Below are 20,395 nucleotides of genomic sequence, written 5' to 3'. Positions count from 1 at the left end.
CAGCAATTTTTCTGGTTATACAACATACCACATGTACACTCTGTGTATATGTGTGTGTATGTGTGTGTGTGTATATATATATATAACAAGTGATAGTGACCATACATATATACCCCCACCCATGATGCACCACAACAAAAAGAACCAATCCCCAACATGTAATCAAGAACGGCATTTAACATAGCTGTGCTCTGAGCCACATCCCCCAATACCTGTAAGGCAATTGGTCATCTGCAGCCACGAACAGGGAGCAGGCAATCCTGTAATCAAAATAGCCCACAATGATACTCATGCCCCGCACACCAGTGTCAGTCTGACAGCGCGTCACATGTCAGGCATGCGCAGTAGAACTACAAATGCTGGAGGCCAGAGCGCCAATCAGGATCAGGCGCGCACCACATTAGCGCATGGAGGCCACGCATAGTGTCCCTGGCAACGTAGGACGCCGGCAAACAGCCTGCGCATGCGTGTGTTAAACTCTGCAAATGACAGCAACACCCATCATCCAAACACTGACTCAGGGCAGAGAAAAGGCAGACAGCAATTGGCTCATCATATACTAAAAACAGAGCCCTTAATGGAGATAACACAGGGTATCAGAGCACATCTATAGAAGAAACCAAACCTGCAAAAAACAAACAAGGGAAGTGTGGGTGTGCAGAGGATGTGAAACAATGGAGAGCTAGTGACATATACACATAAAGCATAATACATTACTTGGTCATTGTATAACATAAACAAAAAAGCATTTATAGAAAACAGCCTAATTGAAGCTCCTCATTGAGGCCTCCAGGAGTCATAGTCCGAAGCTCGTAAAGCCTGGCCTCATGTTGTAACAGAGTCTTACCCCTATCACCCCCACCTGAGGGGACCGGAACCTGAAAAATTGTGAATCAAAATTTGTGGTGTACTTTATTAGGTGTCCTTGTGGATTGCTGTACATTGGCAAAACTTAGGATGCTAAAGGAACGCATGGCTATGCACCGCTCAACTATTAGAAAAGCCCTTTTGAGTGATGTCGTTGACATGGATCTGAAATGTCTTCCTGTGGCTAGATATTTTAAAGATAAGAGACACTCGTTGGCTACACTTAGATTCATGCCCATTTTTCAGGTTCCGGTCTCCTCGCGTGGGGGTGATAGGGGTAAGACTCTGTTACAACATGAGGCCAGACTAATTTACGAGCTTCGGACTATGACTCCTGGAGGCCTCAATGAGGAGCTTCAATTAGGCTGTTATCTATAAATGCTTTTTTGTTTATGTTATACAATGACCAAGTAATGTATTATGCTTTATGTGTATATGTCACTAGCTCTCCATTGTTTCACATCCTCTGCACACCCACACTTCCCTTGTTTGTTTTTTGCAGGTTTGGTTTCTTCTATAGATTGTGCTCTGATACCCTGTGTTATCTCCTTTAAGGGCTCTGTTTTTAGTATATGATGAGCCAATTGCTGTCTGCCTTTTCTCTGCCCTGAGTCAGTGTTTGGATAATGGGTGTTGCTGTCAGTTGCAGAGTTTAACACTGCGCATGCGCAGGCTGCTTGCCAGTGTCCTACGTTGCCAGGGACACTAAGCGTGGCCTCCGTGCGCTAATGTGGTGCGCGGAGCCTGATCCTATTTGGCGCTCCAGCCTCCAGCATTTGTAGTTCTACTGCGCATGCCTGACATGCGACGCGCTGTCAGACTGACACTGGTGTGTGGGGCATGAGTATCATTGTGGGCTATTTTGATTACGGGATTGCCTGCTCCCTGTTCGTGGCTGCAGATGACCAATTGCCTTACAGGTATTGGGGGATGTGGCTCAGAGCACAGCTATGTTGAATACCGTTCTTGATTACATGTTGGTGATTGGTTCTTTTTGTTGTGGTGCATCATGGGTGGGGGTATATATGTATGGTTACTATCACTTGTTGGTTGCACGGCACTGAGGAAGGTCTCCATGCGGGACCAAAACGTCGGCTTACGTTTGTCTATGTTTTGAATACAGGTTTTTTTTTGGATTAACCCCGTGCAGTTTGCTGTCTCTTTACTGGTCCTTGGATTGGTTCGTATTCTGTGTGTTTCTCTATGGGACTAGCATCTGCTTTTTGCTTCATTACAGTGTGCTGACTGGCCTCTTGTGGATTATATATACATATCAAAAAATAAATAGATGATACCGTTCTGTTGCTAACGCAATGCTTTTATTTGTGCGAGCTTTCGAGATACACTGATCTCTTCTTCCGGCAATGTTACAATGAATGAAGCAAGCAAAAGGTATACTTAAAAACAGTGTCTCTTGGAATGTTATCTGTGCTGGTCCTTCCCCCGGTGTGGATGTGTTTTATGGCTAGAGGTGTCAAAAGGTTCCTGAAAGCAAGTGATGTAAGAGTGTGTGTGTGTATCTGTGTGAATCTGTTTATATTCACACAGATACACACACACTCTTACATCACTTGCTTTCAGGAACCTTTTGACACCTCTAGCCATAAAACACATCCACACCGGGGGAAGGACCAGCACAGATAACATTCCAAGAGACACTGTTTTTAAGTATACCTTTTGCTTGCTTCATTCATTGTAACATCACCGGAAGAAGAGATCAGTGTATCTCGAAAGCTCACACAGATAAAGGCATTTCGTTAGCCACAGAACGGTATCATCTATTTATTTTTTTATTATTGAAGCTCGGCTAACACGGTACTGATACCTCTACATGTATATATATATACAGTCTTATAGGTAGACCAGGTTTCACAGTGTTAAAGAAGATGAAAGTCCTTAAGATTGGTCCATGCCCTGTAAAGAATTGGTGATTATAGACAGTGTAATAGTCCACCTATAGATTAACTAATTATATCAGCAGTGAATCTGTTATAATAGAATTGTTTATTGAAGTCCCATACCAAGCAAAGAGCGTGTCGAGGTCCCTATATAAATATATAGCAAACTCACGAGGAGAGTAAGGGTTTGTTTAATATGATGTTTGAACTCCTAGACTTAACATAGTAGATCTTATATTTCACAAAAGGTTGTGCAATGTGGCTTTATATTGCACTATCTTGTTTTATTTTACTTAGGTTATTTTAGTTATTTTGTATGTGTAAATTCTATTAACAGAAAACATAGTAAGTGAGTTATAGAATGATCTTAAATTGTCAGGTACCATAATCAAAGTCATGTACATGTGCATGGATGGGTGTGTGTGTGTGTATTGCATGTGTGTATTATACTGTACATGTACACATATGATTATGGTATCTGTTACTACATGACCAAACCATAATGTTGCATATTTCCCATGAATAAAAGTTCCTCACACAGAGACATCTACAATATGTAGGGAAAGTATAGTATCTGAAGTTCCAGTAGGCTGACTTGATTTACATAATAAACGCCAAACTGCAAACCTTTCCTTTGCTCTTTGTAGGTCTTCAATTTTAAAATTGCCAACCCTGTATGTTAAAGCCACATTTCACAGTCTTTTCTAAAACAGGAGATTCAAATGTAAGAGTTTAAATTTCGCATTAAGAGTAACCTTTGTTCTTTTTCTTAGACTACTAATGAATCTAATTATATACCAAAATAGTATATTATTTGGCTTAATCTCAAATGAACAGAGGCTTTTCTGCACAATTATATAAAACACGCAGTTCTCTTTCTGTACTTGAAAGACCTGCAGTTTAGTTCAGAGCAGAAGCAGAAGATTACAACCCAATGAGAAAGAGTAGAAGGAAATCATTTTTTTTTCTAAGAATAGAAGGATAAAAATGATGCTGTGATAATAATTGTAAGCAAGTGCTCTGCGATCTGTTGTAGGTCTCTCTCAAAGGGGGGAATTATAAAAGTACAACTAACAACTATTTTAACTTTTATTATACATGCAACATAGTAGATTTCCACATCACGTAAAATGAGATTTATTGTAAAAATGTACATGAATTATAAGTAACACGTGCATTAAAATATAATGTGTACAATAACTGGTGTCCTACGTTAAGCTTTAAATGCTCAATAAGGTTTTCTGCTTTGAGAGGCAGCATGAGTGATACAACAATAAACCAATTGACTTTGCATTATGGGATTTCAACGTACAGTATAACATTATCCTTGTATTTATTGAGCATTACCCCAATGCACTTATACAATTTCAGTGCGAGAGTGGCTTGTAGTGTATTACATAGAGTAGCAGGCACCACCAGCACTGAAAGGCCTAGACTGCATGTCATTGCACGTAACTTTTTTTCTCCTTGTAATATCTTCAAATTAACTAATATTACTGCAGTGCATATTGATACTCAAGGCTGTATTCATTTTTATTTGTTGTCTTGTATACAGGTGAATCTGGTGTGGAAGAGTGGTCCCAATGGAGTACATGTTCAGTTACTTGTGGTCAAGGGTCGCAGGTGCGAACCAGAACTTGTGTAGCACCGTACGGCACACACTGCAGCAGCCCTTTAAGAGAAACAAGGGTTTGCAATAACACTGCCCTCTGTCCAGGTAGTGCTAGAAGCAGATAAATATAAATTTGGATGTTGTCGAAATGTATGATGCCAAGTAGTTTACACAAACCTTTTCTTTTCTTTTTTTTTCTCTATAGTTTGTTTCATATGTATGTTTATTAAATAATCTGTATATGCAATAAATCATCCAATTTACACATCTTTTCTTTCAGAAGATAAAGAAAATTCTGCACAGGTTATTGGCATTTTTTAAATTTGCCTTTTAACTTTAAGTTGTTGTTTAATTTTATCTGTGATCAAGGGACCAAAATAAATTACTATTGTCATTTAATTATGATTAAGGCACTATATTGCCAGTATACTCTCTACTTTCCGAATTGGTCTGCATCTTATTTAGCAGTCCTAGTATAGAGAAGCAGTTGCTGTGCTGTAAGCATGAGTATCATATGATAACCTAATTCGTTTAAACATGTAATCATTACATTTGTTTGTTTTCTTGCAACACAAATTACAATCATATTGTTTATATTGGTGCTAAGGTTTGCATTGGTATGGTAATAACATAAATCTCCCTGTTTGCGTCTGAGAAAATCTTCATAACACTGTAATATTATAATATGTTTAGTACTAGAAAGCTGCACTGCAGTACTCACATACTCTTAAAAACTACAATGAATGTACAGTGTATGTCAGTGCGTTATATTTATGTATACAACTGACACATTACTTACATCTAAAGCTCCGTCTTTTTCACGCTACATTAGGTGTCGCATATAAATGTGTACACATTTTCATGGCACTACCTGAAATCATTGTTTGCAATTTAACCACTGTACTGTATGACATGACACAATGGGACAGATAAAGGAGGATATGGAGAGAACTGGTATACACTCGTGTTCTCCATTTTTACTACAGATTACAGAGAAGCATATTAGAGGTAATGTAACATACATTGCTTGTTGCTGTTTTCAAACACAATACTGTATACCACAGTTTCATTGCTACAGCTCTGCGTCTAATACAGCTAAATTTATTTGTTTGATACTTTCAGGTGTAAGTAGTACAGAACTAGGCAGATTTACTATTTCTTTGGACAGTTTTTTTCTTACCTGATGATAATAAATTTTAGAAGTGCAAGCAAATTAGAATGTATAACTAATCTTAATCACATGCTTTTTAAAGTTACAGAGCGCTTTTTACCACCTACTTTAAATGGGTTGTTTTCGTTTGGATTGCTAAATCGGGTTTGTACTTCTCACAAATGAAGCTTAGTAAAATAATACTTTCAATATCATATGAATACCATCCAAGCTCTAGAATGAGAGTGTTTAGCTACAAAGAAGTTTGGCATTTCTAAACTTCCAATAATAGTCTTTTCACTTCAGCATCAGTGAATAATCAGTATTTGGAGTCATAAGAAAACTCAGATCATGCGTTTCTCTGACAATGGAACCTTTGGTGGAGTTTTTTGTATTAAACATTTTTAGATAAATACACTTCCAAGGTCCATGGGTTTTATTCCATATTTACATTATGTTATCCAACACTTCATTGTACTGTAACTTATGAAATGATAAAAGGATATTTTAAAACTGTCAAATGCATTATGTAAGCTATCTCTATTCACCTTTTCACAAAAATAAATCAAATAACCAGTGGTGAATAGTGTGTGGTATGCAATTACTTTTTAATTTACATACCTACACTCTCTCTTATTAAGGAAAGGGGATATAATGTATTCCTTTTAAATCATACAACATAAACATTGTGCAAATCTTTTAGAAAACCAGGTCCAAACAGCTTGCCCCATATTGAATACCTTGTATTGTTAAGGAGGTTGCTGATGTTCTTGTAATTCAGGATGAACCTTACCTAAGTAGTATATCCAACTTGGATTACAGGGTTACTCCTGTGTGTTCTCCAGTTCCAACATGAAACACAACATTAATTCAGGCCAGCACTCTTCAGAAAATAAATATCTACTTTTTTGTTCCATTTATTCTATCATTATTTACATACATTAGTTTGAGTAGGGTAACACTGGTTTTGTTTTATTTAATAATTTTGTTGAATAAACAAAGATAATGATCTGCTATATTATCAACCCATATGCTTTTCTTTCATTTGTGTTCATTACTAAATATCTCTGAGCTCACTTAACTCTGTTTTACTAAATCGTTTAAACCTGATCTTTCAGAGAATAGTTGAAATCTACTCATGTAACTAATTAATATACTTGATGTAGATAAATTCTGAGAGTTCTAGAATTATTCTAATCCTTACCTAAAATGTATCCTATTAGGTATAGGTATATTTGTATACAATTAAAAATGTATGTACTGTATGTATGTCATTATTTATGTAGCACCTACAGTTTTCTCAGCACTTTACAAAGAGACAATACAGTACATGGAATTATAATAATAATTACAATAATAATAATTAAAATAATAAGTGCAATAAAGTCAGATAATAGAAAACGAAGTCCCTTCCCCAGAGAGCTAACAAACTAAGTGGAATGTTAGGAAATTTACAGGTGAGGGAATATGTACTGTTGATGGCAGTGGTTGACCACCATGGTAAGAGTGACTGTTGGTGTTGGACTTAATTTAAGAAATTAGTTTTAAGGTTTGTCTTGAAGGTAGGGAGAGAGGGAGCTTAGCATATGACATGTGTGTGAGGGAGTTCCACAGGTAAGGTGCAGTGAGACAAAAATATTTAAGGTGAAAGAGAGCATTAGAGGTGCAAGGGGTGTAGAGGAGACAGTTATGGGTAGAGCACAGAAGTCAAGCAGGGACATAATGAGAGTTCTAAGCTGATATATAGGATGGAGCAGATGAGTGGAGAGACTTAAAGGTAAGTAGGAGAACTTTGTAGGTAATCTGAAATTTGATGGGAAGCTGGGAGAGGAATTTAAAGAGGAAATGATCAGAGACTGTGGGGCCTATGCACTAAGCGATAAGCCACTTATTGCTACCTTTTCGGCAAAAAAGCCTACTGCTATTCAGTAAACCCCGATAAGTCAGCGATAAGAGAGCTTTTCGGCAAATTTATTTGGCGGGAAAAAAAATCACCAAACACGCACCGATAAGCTACTTGTTGCCACTTATCGCCAGGTTTTCAAACTTGTGCTATTCTAGTAGCCCTGATTAGCTTATTGAGGTTAATTGCGGCTCTAGAATAGAGATTTCCTCTCAAAATCGTATCGCCAGAAAAGTTGGCGAGAGGGTGGTGGGAAGCTGCTGATAAGCGGCGAGACGGGACTAATGCATTTTTCCTGCATCGGATTGATGCCGGGAGTCTCCGGAGCTGATATCAATTAGTATCATGCATTTACACTCAACTTCATTACCTTAGCGGCTAACCGCTAAGGCAAGGAAGGGGTTAAGGAACAACAACAGCTTTATTGGGGGCAGAGGGGGTGAGTGAAGCGGGTACTTGGCCTTTCATTCACCCCCTCTGCCCCCAATAAACATTACAATATGTTGCCCCAACATAAAACCAGATTTTATATTTTTATACCCAGGATTGATAACAGAGGTCAGTGGTTGTCCAGGTGGTTCCAGCGGGTATCTGGGGGTCCTCAGGTGGTCCCCACGGGTGTTCCCCATGGTGTCTGTTGGTCCTCAGGTGGTCCTCAGGTGGTCCCCGTGTGTGTCCCAGGGTCCGAGGGTGGTCCCCGTGATTGTCCGGGGGTCCTCGGGTGGTCCCCATGGGTCCCCGCTGGCCTGCGGTACCAATCATGTATCAAAAAATTTAATTTGGAATATATTGCAACACAGCATTGCAACCCATTAGTTCAAAAGGATATGACATCACTTTAAGGGATGATGTCACATCCTTTTGAACTAAAGTAACCTATCACATGGTACAGCAACCAATGGGATTGAAGACAATTCCATTGGCTCTAATACCATGTGATATGGCCATGTGGTTTGAAGGATCTCCCTTGGAGATGACGTTACATCCTTCACAAAAAAAAGAGGCGGGCACATGATACAGTGTCCAATCAGATTGGAGCTTTACCATCTGACCTAAAATGTGACATCACAGACCATATTTAAGGTCTTGACGCCTCATTTTACATCAAGAAGCTGACGTGACAACATTGTGTTGTGGATTTACCATGGGGCTTTGTGGATTAACAGATAACAATAGAAGATTAAAGAAAAAAAAGAAATAATGACAGATGTAGAAAGAAGAAGGTGATAGAAGATCAAAGAAAGAAGAATTGTGTTACCTGTTCCAGATCTTTAAGGTGTATGGTGTTGGATTGAGTTTGATGACGTCGCGGAAAGAGAGCTTCCTGATATTCCTGGATTCGGAGGGCCAACGCTTCTAAAGGTAAGTAAAATATTGAATGTATGTTATTTATTTTTTTTTTACAGGTTTTTTTATTGTATTTCTTTTTTTTAATGTTTTTCATTGCCCATTGACTGCTAATGTATTAATCTGTGTCTGTTTAGGGTACAGATAAATACAGTGATAGCCAATGCATTTTTGGCAAATGCTTGTTTTCTATTGAGTGCTTTTTTGTCTATTTCTCTTCATTGTTTGGATTAAATATTTTGTAATTTGGATGGCTTGTTTTTATGTATTTTTTCCATTGCTTAGCATTTTTTATTTATTAATTCTTTTGTTGGCTCCTTGGTATGAATCAGTGTGTTGGCTAGTGGTTTTATTAATTAATTGCTTTGTTGGTACTATTTAAAATTATTTAATTATTTTGTTGGTTATTGTTTTTATTAATTGAATGTGTTGGCTAGTGCTTTTATTTATTGAATTGTGGTGTTTAGATCCTTGTGTATGTTTTATTATTGTGTATTTTGGAACTACATGTATTTTTATAAGACTGACCATTGACTGCTGTAGTGGCTTATCATGCCCATATTATATGGTTATGGTACTGTATATATCTCCGTAAATGACATTGCTTCATCTTTTATAAGGTAAGGAGCGATGCATTGTGGGGGCCAGCAGCAGGATGTTCAATATGTCTCTAGTGATTCCACGCTATTGATCTCGATTTAGGGTGGCTTTTTGGTCTTTGGCTACTGTGAAGTGAAGCGGTTTGAGATCTTGCGCCACCTGGTTCGACCACGTTTTCTTTGGAGCATTTCGGTCCACTTTCCAGCCTATGGGTCATGTGGTGTTGAGGCACTAGTATGGTAGTCTGGTGATGTCCATATGGCAGACGTGGCCAAACCACCCAAGTCTTTGTCGCTTTATGTACTGGTCGATTGTGGATTGGTTTTGACAGACTAATTATATATACTTACAGTATATTTATATATACAGCTAAACCCCGTTATAACGCGCCTCGCTATACCGCGATTCGGTTATAACGCGGTTTTCCCATGGCTCCCGTTTAAAAAAAAAAAAAAAATTTTTTTTTGCACACTGCACACACTCACTGCACACACACTGCTCATTGCTCACACTGCACACACACTGCACACTGCACACACTGACACACTGCACACACTGACACACTACACACACACTGCACACACACTGCACACACACTGCACACACACTGCACACTGCACACACACTGCTCATTGCACACACTGACACACTGCACACACACTGCATACACACTGCACACTACACACACACTGCTCATTGCTCACACTGCACACACACTGCTCACACTGACACACACTGCACACTGCACACACACTGCTCATTGCTCACACTGCACACACCTCACACTGCACACACACTGCTCACACTGCACACACACTGACACACTGCTCATTGCTCACACTGCACTCACACTGACTCACACTGCTCATTGCTCACACTGCACACACTGACACACTGCTCACACACTGACACACACTGCACACTGCACACACTGCACACACTGACACACTGCTCATTGCTCACACTGCACACACACTGCTCACACTGACACACACTGCTCATTGCTCACACTGCACACACTGACACACTGACACACTGCTCACACACTGACACACACTGCACACTGCACACACACTGCTCATTGCTCACACTGCACACACTGACACACTGCTCATTGCTCACACTGCACACACACTACTCACACTGACACACACTGCTCATTGCTCACACTGCACACACTGACACACTGCTCACACTGCACACACACTGCTCACACACTGACACACACTGCACACTGCACACACACTGCTCATTGCTCACACTGAACACACTGACACACTGCTCATTGCTCACACTGCACACACACTGCTCACACTGACACACACTGCTCATTGCTCACACTGCACACACTGACACACTGCTCATTGCTCACACTGCACACACTGACACACTGCTCATTGCACACTGCACACACACTGCTCACACTGACACACACACACACACACACACACACACACACACACACACACACACACACACACACACACTACACTTATACATAAATCAGCCTTACCTTACCTTGGGGATGATTTTTGAGGCATGTGGCTGCAGGGTGGGGGTGGTGCTGCGGTGGAGGGGGATGATGGCTGCTGCGGGGGCCCCCGATGCTGCGGGGGCTGGTGGGATGGCCCGGTGCAGCGCGGGGGGGCATGGGGGGGGGAGGGGGGGAGGGCAGGACGACCCTGCGGTACGGCAGGGCCAGGGGGCCCTGTATTGCGGCGCGAGGGCCCTGTGCTGCGGCGGGGGGAGCCGGACCGGAGGGGAATCCCCCCTCCCATCTCCTGTCACGCGGTGGCAGGGGGAGCCGGACCGGAGGGGAATCCCCCCTCCCATCTCCTGTCACGCGGTGGCAGGGGGAGCCGGACCGGAGGGGAATCCCCCCTCCCATCTCCTGTCACGCGGTGGCAGGGGGAGCCGGAACCGGAGGGGAATCCCCCCTCCCATCTCCTGTCACGCGGTGGCAGGGGGAGCCGGACCGGAGGGGAATCCCCCCTCCCATCTCCTGTCACGCGGTGGCAGGGGGAGCCGGACCGGAGGGGAATCCCCCCTCCCATCTCCTGTCACGCGGTGGCAGGGGGAAGCCGGGACCGCGGGTAAAAACACTGATGCGGCGGCCATATTTTTTTTTTAAATTAGCGCGACCCCGTTAGTAACGCGGTGGTCTCGGGGTGGACCCCGAGGACCGCGTTATAACGGGGTTTAGCTGTACCAATTATATGGGTATGATGTACCACTATGCCAATCAATGGGTACAGAGTGTGTATAGTGGGTCCGTGGTGGGTGGTTAGGCCTCCTGGGTGGGTAGCAGGGGAGGGTGGGTTAACCCCTTAATTACTATAGCGGTTATTAACCGCTAAGGTGATTTAGGGGTTAGGGGCCATTAGATTGTAATTGTGTATGTATTCTTGCTGGCATTGGAGGACATGGACCTGCAGTATGCTGACGAGGACTTCCTTCATGATGGCAGGGGTAAGTAGACAGGTTTATTTACTTTATTTTTGCTGCCTGGCTAGTGTTTGATTTAATAATGGGCAAATGAGCTATTATCCATAACTGGATAATAGTTATTTTGCCCATTACTTTACTGTATGTGTTGGTGGGGGAGGTGTATTTCTTTCTATGTATTCCAAATTTAATTTTTTGATACAGGATTGGTACCGCAGACCAGCGGGGACCTGCAGAAACCACCCAAGGGCCCCCAGACTCCCGCAGGTACCACCTGAGGACCCCCGGACACCCATGGGAACCACCTGAGGAGCCACAGACACCTGCGGGGAATACAAGCAGGGACCACCTGAGGGCCCACAGACACCAGTGGGGACCACTCTAGGACCCCCAGACACCCATGGGGTTCCTTTTGGAGGCCCATGGACACTCGCGGAGACCACCTGAGCACCCCCAGAGACCCAATGGGACCATCTGGAAGCCCACGGACACTCGTGGGGACCACCCAAAGACCCCCAGACACCTGCGTGGACTGGCCTCTGGTATAAATCCTGTGCCAAGTACCCGCTTCACTCACCCCCTCTGCCCACAATAAAGCTGCTATTGTGCCTCAACCCCTTAATTGCCTTAGCTGCTATGGTAAATAAGATGCTTTAATGTAATTTGTATTATTAGTGTGCGGGAGCAGGGTGTCTCCTGTGCTGAACCGCATTGATTTCAACCTTGGGGAGACCCCTGCTTCCCGAGATACAGGCCCCGTTATGGGGTGCCGGTATCTCATGCATTTAAATGTTCTGCGTCACATGACCGTGGGAATCAAATTCATAGGAGATACCGGCACCCCATAACGGGGCCTGTATCATGGGATGTAGGGGGTCCCCGGACTTGAAATGATCATGTTTTTCCTCTGTAGACGCTCTGCTACAATACACTAGTAATAAAATGTAAATTAAAAATATATATTTTCGGACAAGATTTGCGCAGGGAGAGGCGGCTCTCTCTCTGCAGCAGAAAGAACTCGCCGGGTGAACCCTTTTCAGAGGGGCGATCTTCACGTCGCCGGCTATTCGCCATTTTTTGGAAATGTTGCTATCACTGGTATTCAGGGCTTTCTGCATACCGTGATAGCAACGTTGTCAAAAAGGCAATTTAAAAAATCTGGCGATTTTTTTTTATCGGAGCTTAGTGCATAGGCCCCTGTGTTGGGAAAAAGTGAAATTATTCTAGCAGCCAAATTTTAGATAGATTGAAAGGGAGACAGTTGTTAGCAGTATGTTATAACCATTCATCATGGTTATAACATACTGCTAACAACTGTCTCCCTTTCAATCTATCTAAAATTTGGCTGCTAGAATAATTTCACTTTTTCCCAACACAGGGGCCTATGCACTAAGCTCCGATAAAAAAAAAATCGCCAGATTTTTTAAATTGCCTTTTTGACAACGTTGCTATCACGGTATGCAGAAAGCCCTGAATACCAGTGATAGCAACATTTCCAAAAAATGGCGAGTAGGATATGGATGTATAGTAAATTAAGGCCTAAGCGTACCCTATCCCTTCATCCAGTATAGAGAATACTGTACTATTCTCCTGTTGATTACTATTAGAATGCTGAAAGATTGTGCACTTTACTAAATTCTTTAACTTCTAGATTCTGTATGAAATATGCTTAGAGGCTAAATTCATTTAGAACATTATTTCATCATGCACCATGTTCTTTTTCATGTTGCTTTCCTTCAAATCTTAGATGTTTCTTTGCTCCATGTTTTTGCACATCCCAACACCAGCAAAGTTATTTACTGTAACATGATAAAGAAAACATTACGTGTTAGATCACTGTGTTTTTCTTAATAGTCCGGAAATTCAATTAATATTACACATACTGTACAACAGAGTTCAACTTCAAAGTTGAGTAGCTATATTCGACACTTGAACAGCTAAAGAGAATTGTGGGATTTTGAAAGCTCTGTACACTATGATTTCATATATGAAGAATACAAGTAAAATAAAAACAAAAATATTCGAAATGTGTTGGTGCAAGTCAAACAGACCAGCATTGGGGGAGAAAAAATGTGCAAAAAAAAGTACACCAAAAGTGCTGAATTCAATAAATTAATGTCCAACAAATAAATATCAGGGAGAATGGTCATTTTCTGCTTTGCACCCTATTATGGTACAATACATAAATAAATTAATGTCCAACAAATAAATATCAGGAAGAATGATAATTTTCTGCCTTGCGTCTTATTAGGGTACAATACATTCCCATATTTTTTTCAATGAATGATTAAAAATGAGTTTACATGACTCACTGGTTCACTGTAAGTTTCAATGGTAACACACATCCCTTGGCAGCACCCAAAAGTTTTCGGGCAGCTAGGTTGATAGATCCAGACTGTAAGAATAAAGTAGGGCCTACATTGTATTGCTATTTAAAAGAGCAGCACCCCCGCTTAATTTATTTTATATCCCTCCCCTTTCTTTTTAACATGGAAGGGAATCAGGGAGTTTGTGGAGCTGACCATATGAATCTAAGACCCGGGGGCCCCATAGTTCCAGAGATACATACCTGTAATGGTAGCAATGGTACCCCCCTTTCCAGGGGAAACAAATGGAGGTTTAAATCTCCCACATTACGTGACCCAATAGGAAGCTGAAACATCATCTGATGCGGCTCCCTATTGGCCATCGGCAAACAGGGGATTTAAATTTGTGAAAAGTACATGCAACACCTTTCCCGGCATGTATTTCAGAAATCAGAGGGAGCCCGGAGCTACAATAAATACATTGATGTAAATAATAATGTAAAAAAAAAACAAGGCGGAAGGGAGGGTTTGGGCTGAACCTTTAATTTATTTCAGCACAAAAGAGGTCTATAATTTACTCATTTATGCTTGGTACAGTACAAGCATACCCCGGTTTAAGGACACTCACTTTAAGTACACTCGCGAGTAAGGACATATCGCCCAATAAGCAAACAGCAGCTCGCGCATGCGCCTGTCAGCACGTCCTGAACAGCAATACCGGCTCTCTACCTGTACCGAAGCTGTGCGCAAGCGAGGAGACTATAGAGCCTGTTAAAAATGTGTTATTTACATCAGTTATGCACGTATATGACGATTGCAGTACAGTACATGCAGCGATAAGTGGGGAAAATGAAGTGCTTCACTTCAAGTACATTTTCGCTTTACATCCATGCTCTGGACCCATTGCGTACGTTAATGCGGGGTATGCCTGTACTGCATTTTTTATTCTTATGTCATGCTCTTCAGATTTAAAATGTACTAGGGTATCTATTGGTTTCCTGGAGCTTTTTCTTTTGTCTTAGAAGCTGTCAAGGTTAATTTAGGCGTTTAAAGATTAATAGACAAAAATATGTCAATTTACTTTTAATTCAGCAAGCTCCTGCTTTTGTCTGCTAATGCAATACATATTGATGCCATTTTCAGAAGCAGATAAATTGTATGAAATGAGCAACCTAAAAACTGATGTATAGCTCAATTAGAGTGTTTCCTGTAACATTGCTTGTCATACTGATAACCTTCATACATTGCCACAATGCTCCCTCAGAATAGACTTCACTTCAATATAGGATTGAATGTACATAAAACATTCCACATACATTATCCTGCACACATTTTTACACACACATTATTCTGCACACATTATTCTGCACACATTGAGCAGGAACATCTAAAGAAGTATTCAAAATGATATTTTGAAATAGTGTTAAAAAAACACCAAATGTAAATGATCATTGAAACACCAATATTAAAATATTCGTGCTTTCCTACTATATATATTGTCATACTTTGTTTATTGTATATGCAATGTAATAGTGGCTATTTAATGTTTTGAATGAGTGCATCGGAAGAGATATACTAGGGACGTTGTGAGCTAGTGCAAATTTCATATTAAATATATTACAAAATGCATTACAAGCTGCACTTGCAGAAGTTCATTGAGTTCCTGCTCAACATGTTAGCTTTGTAGTTGCACAGTTTTCTTCGCTCTTCAACTTACAGTATTTAAAATATTTTACTCCAATGTAATTGCACAAAATGCAGACTGCTGTTACCTAAGAATAAGTCTATTTTGTTTGGTATGGGTTGGCCTGTAAAGGAACATTGCAAGTCGAATGCATAACTTCTTTTTACAGTACATAGCTGGCAGGCAGGGGTTGTCCGGAGCTGAACCACATAAATTTAACTGGTTCACGACATTCTTACCAGGAAATGTGCCGCCCGTACTTCCTGGTTCTTTAAATCTGCTGCATCAGGCGGGCCAGAAGGAAGCCGTGAAATGTGTGAGATTTAAGCCTCTATTTTGATTCCACCAAAGGAGACAGTATCGGCGGCACCTTCTTTGGTAAGTATCTTGAGAGGCAGGGGTTCCCCGGAGCTGAAATTAACACTGTACCATCTTCAGAGACTCATCTGCTTCCTATACTGTACATTGTAAAGATAGGATAGTAAGCAAAAAATGATGATGGGGAACTGCTTCTTTAAATAAAGCATAAAACAAAAACATCTATCATGGAAATATGTTGTGTTTGGTGATGTATGGAAGTTTCAGTGTAAGTTTAAATATAACTCTGAATTTATAAAGCTAAATTATTTATTTAAAAGCAATCATATTTAATTAACATACATTTTTTTTTCTTTGTGCACCTGGGGAATTTTGATATATTTCTTCTTTATCTGTTGCTTAAAAAATAATATTTCCTTCAAAATTCCAATACAAAATAAAATGTCAGAGCATTTCTACTTGTGTATACTTTTTAACAAACCAAGTATTTCCAGAACAATACAATGGGGGTAATTCTATATGGTACAAAATGGAGGTTTCCACGGCAATCTGCTGAAAAAACACGATTCAATCAATGGGGATATTCGGATAATATAGAATTAGTCCTTTTGTTGGCTGTTCCCAGCACCATGTGGTAGACGATCAATTCTGCTTTTGACATATTTTTTGTTCCACGGATTTGTTATTTGGCCATTTATTGGTTTATGTCTTCATACAGGAGAAAATAAAATACCAAGAACAATATGGGTTAAGTATGTCAAGGAAAAACCTAACATACATTTTAGAAATGTAGTTTTTTTTTATTGATCATTTATGTTGTTATAACATCCACTTATCCCTCAATTAAAAAGGCCAGGCATGAAAGACAATTAATCAGATAAAATATTTATACCCAATTCTGCACAACAAAGATAAAGAGTTTCTATCAATGCTAGCATTTCTCTATGATAAAGATTGTGGCTTAGAATTGGCATTATAAAAGATAGTATCTGTTAAGGCTATACGGTATATTGAGTAGTAGAAGGCAGGGGCAGGTGTGGTGGAGTATGCTATACAGTATGTAGTGTTCCTTCTGGTTCTTTTCAACTCTGTTTACACCCTTAACTTCACTGATATTATCTTAAGCAATTGGCTGTACTAATCTACAATCACTGACACTTGACTTTGATGGACCTCAAGGACCCAGACACATTGCACAGTACTGTGATTTGTTAGCACCAAGCTCTCTTTTTTATATAATCTTTTTAAAGCACTGGTCCCAACTTCAAAACCTATTTTTCTTTAAGAAATTGGCATTACTTTTCGATTTTCATTCTACTTACATACTTCACTATGATGTCCCCGTACAGCTTTCGATTTCAGGAAAATATTGATGTTTAAATAACTATATATACTGTATACATCCTTTTGCTGGTCCTTTTTAATATGGCCTGATTAATTAACTGAAATAATTGCATCACTCTTATCTCATTAAGAAAATAGTCCTTAGACGGCTCCTAGATAACTGTACTTTATGGTTTCTAGCTTTGTCATTTTGAGATTTAGGGGCCTATGCAGTAAAAGTACATAAAAAAATCACTGGGCCATTTAAATCGCTGTTTTTGTGAGCGTTGCTATCACAGTATTCAGAAAGCGTTGATTACCTGTGATAGCAAAATTCATAAAACGGGCGAGTTGCCGGTGGCGTAATGACCACCTCTCTGAAAAGGCCTTAGCTGGCGATTCCATTCAGCTGCAGAGAGAGCTGCTCAGAGAGAGCCGCGTCTCCCTGCGCAAATCTCGCCCAAAATGTATGTAGTTGAATGTACATTTTATTACTAGTGTAGATGAGCACGGGTCTCCGGAGCAGAACCGCATTGATTTCAGGTCCGGGGACCCCCTGCTTCTTGAGATACAGGCCCCGTTATGGGAGGGCCGGTATCTCCTATGCTTTTGATTCCCACGGTCATGTGACACAGGACATTTACATGCATAGGAGATACCGGCACCCCATAACAGGGCCTGTATCTCAGGAAGAAGGGTGTCCCTGAGGCTGAAATGAAAGAGGTTCAGTTCAGGAGACCCCCTGCTCCCACACATTATTAATAAAAATTACATTAAAGCAGCTTCATTACCTTAGCAGATATCCGCTAAGGCAATGAAGGGGTTAAACACCAGTGCCATGTTTATTTTGGGTAGCGGGGGTCGGGTGAAGGGTGTATTTGGCCCTTGGTGCGTGTTTAGGCCTTGCGGCATGCTTGCAGGTGGACTTAACCCCTTCATTACCTTAGAGGTTAATACTGCTAAGATAATAAAGGGGTTAACCCCTCCCACTACCCACCCGATAGGCCTAAACACCCATCATTGGGGTACTACCCCTTCACACACCCCCACTACCCACAATAAAATAAAATACACACAATAATCCTACTACCCACCCCCTAGGCCCCCAATAAACATTACAATATTTAATACACAACCCACCCTCTGTGCCCCCACATGAAACCATTATTTATTTTTTTACACACAGGATTTATAACACAGGCCGGTGGGGGTCCCCAGGTGGTTTTGACTGGTGTCTGCAGGCCCCACAGTGCACCCCGGGGGTACCAATGGGTTTCTGGGGGCCCTTGGGTGGTCCCCGCTAGGCTCCGTGGGCCTCCAGGTTGTCCCCGTAGGCCCCAATGGGCCATTCCCATAGGTGTCTGGGGGCCCTCAGGTGGTTCCCATGGGGGTCTATGGGCCCTCGGGTGGTTCCCATGAGGTGTCTGGGGACCCTTGGGTGGTCCCTGCGGATCCCCGCAGCCCCATATGTGTCCCTGGTTCCTCCCCACAGGTGTCCGTGGGTCCTCAGGTGGTTCCCGTGGGCGTCCAGGGTTCCTCGGGTAATACCTGTGGGCGTCGGGGGGTCCTTGGGTGGATCCGTGGGTTCCCACTGGCCTGCGGTACCATTCCTGTATGGAAAAGATCAAAAACATGGCCTAAATTTCAATAAATACACCTCCCCCTCACCAAACACATTACAGTACAATAATGGGCAAAATAACTGTTATCCAGATATGGATAATAGATTATTTGCCCATTATTAAACACAACATTAGCCATGCAGCATAAATAAAGTAAATAAAACCGTTCTACTTACCATTGGCATTATGAGGGGTGTCCTCATCAGCTTACTGCAGGTCCATGTCTTGCAAAACAATAGCAAAATACATTCTAATGGCCCGTAGCCCCCTAATCACCTTAGCGGTTAAAATTGCTACAGTAATTAAGGGGTTAACCCACCCTACCCTGCGACCTACCCAGGAGGCCTATCCTCCCACCCCTGACCCACTATACCCACCCTGTACCCATTGATTGTTATAGTAGTACATCATACCCATATAATATAATATAATAATATGGGCATGATAAGCCACTATACCATTCAATGGGCACTTAATCAAAATACATGAAGGCCAAAAAGGAAGAATAATCAAACATATACACAAGCAGCTTCAACCCCATTCAATAAATCAAAACACTAGCCAACAAATGAAATAAATACAAGCACCAGCCAACCAATTACATTAAAACACTAACCAACAAAACAATTAATTATAACCAGTAGCCAACAAAGCAATTAATTAATAAAACAATTTTCCAACAAATCAAGTCAAACCAACAGCCAAGCAAACAAAGAAATATTTTAAAATGCTAATCAATGTAAACCATAAAAATTAACAAGCCAACCACATAACACAGAATATAAGCCAAACAATCATGCCAAATCGGAAAAATAAATCTCTATAGAAAATACTGTAAGCAATTTGCCAAAAAAGCATTAGCTATCACTGTATTAAACTGTACCCAAAACGTGAACAGAATAATACATTGGCAGTCAATTGGCTATCAAAAACATAAAAATAAAGAAATACAATCAAAAAACCTGTAAAAAATACATTACATACATTCACTATTTAACTTACCTTTAGAAGCGTTGTCCCTCCGACTCCCGGGAATCAGGAAGCTTACGTACCGAAAAGGCCTGAAACTCCATCCAATGCCATCCGCCATGAAAATCCGGATCAGGTACTCCAATTCTTCTTTCTTTTCTTTTCAGTCAGCTTCTTCTATCGTCTTCTGCAATTCATTTTCTTAATATTCTGTCTTCATCTGTCAATTCAAAAACCCAATGGTAGATCCACAACACGATGTTGTCTCGTCGTCTTGTTGGGCTCAAATGAGACGTCACGGCCTTAAATATGGCCTGTCACATTTGCTTGGAAAATGGTTCTCACAGCTCT

At 41.0% G+C, this 20,395-nt stretch overlaps 1 protein-coding gene across 13 annotated transcripts in view; it reads left to right on the top strand.

Moving 5' to 3' along the window:
- Positions 1 to 20,395, top strand: part of ADGRB3 (adhesion G protein-coupled receptor B3) — an 892,370-nt gene that overhangs the window by 329,942 nt on the left and 542,033 nt on the right. For 11 of the 13 annotated variants that reach the window (XM_075598089.1, XM_075598088.1, XM_075598086.1 and 8 more), the window contains one exon: positions 4,321 to 4,482. The exons of the other annotated variants lie outside the window; for them this stretch is intronic. In XM_075598089.1, coding sequence (XP_075454204.1) covers positions 4,321 to 4,482 — 162 coding nt within the window. The remainder of the gene's footprint in view (positions 1 to 4,320; positions 4,483 to 20,395) is intronic. 13 annotated transcript variants of the gene reach the window in all.

The sequence above is a fragment of the Ascaphus truei genome, chromosome 4, assembly GCF_040206685.1.
Source record: "Ascaphus truei isolate aAscTru1 chromosome 4, aAscTru1.hap1, whole genome shotgun sequence".
Taxonomy (NCBI): domain Eukaryota; kingdom Metazoa; phylum Chordata; class Amphibia; order Anura; family Ascaphidae; genus Ascaphus; species Ascaphus truei.
This window is presented reverse-complemented; position numbering and strand designations above follow the sequence as displayed.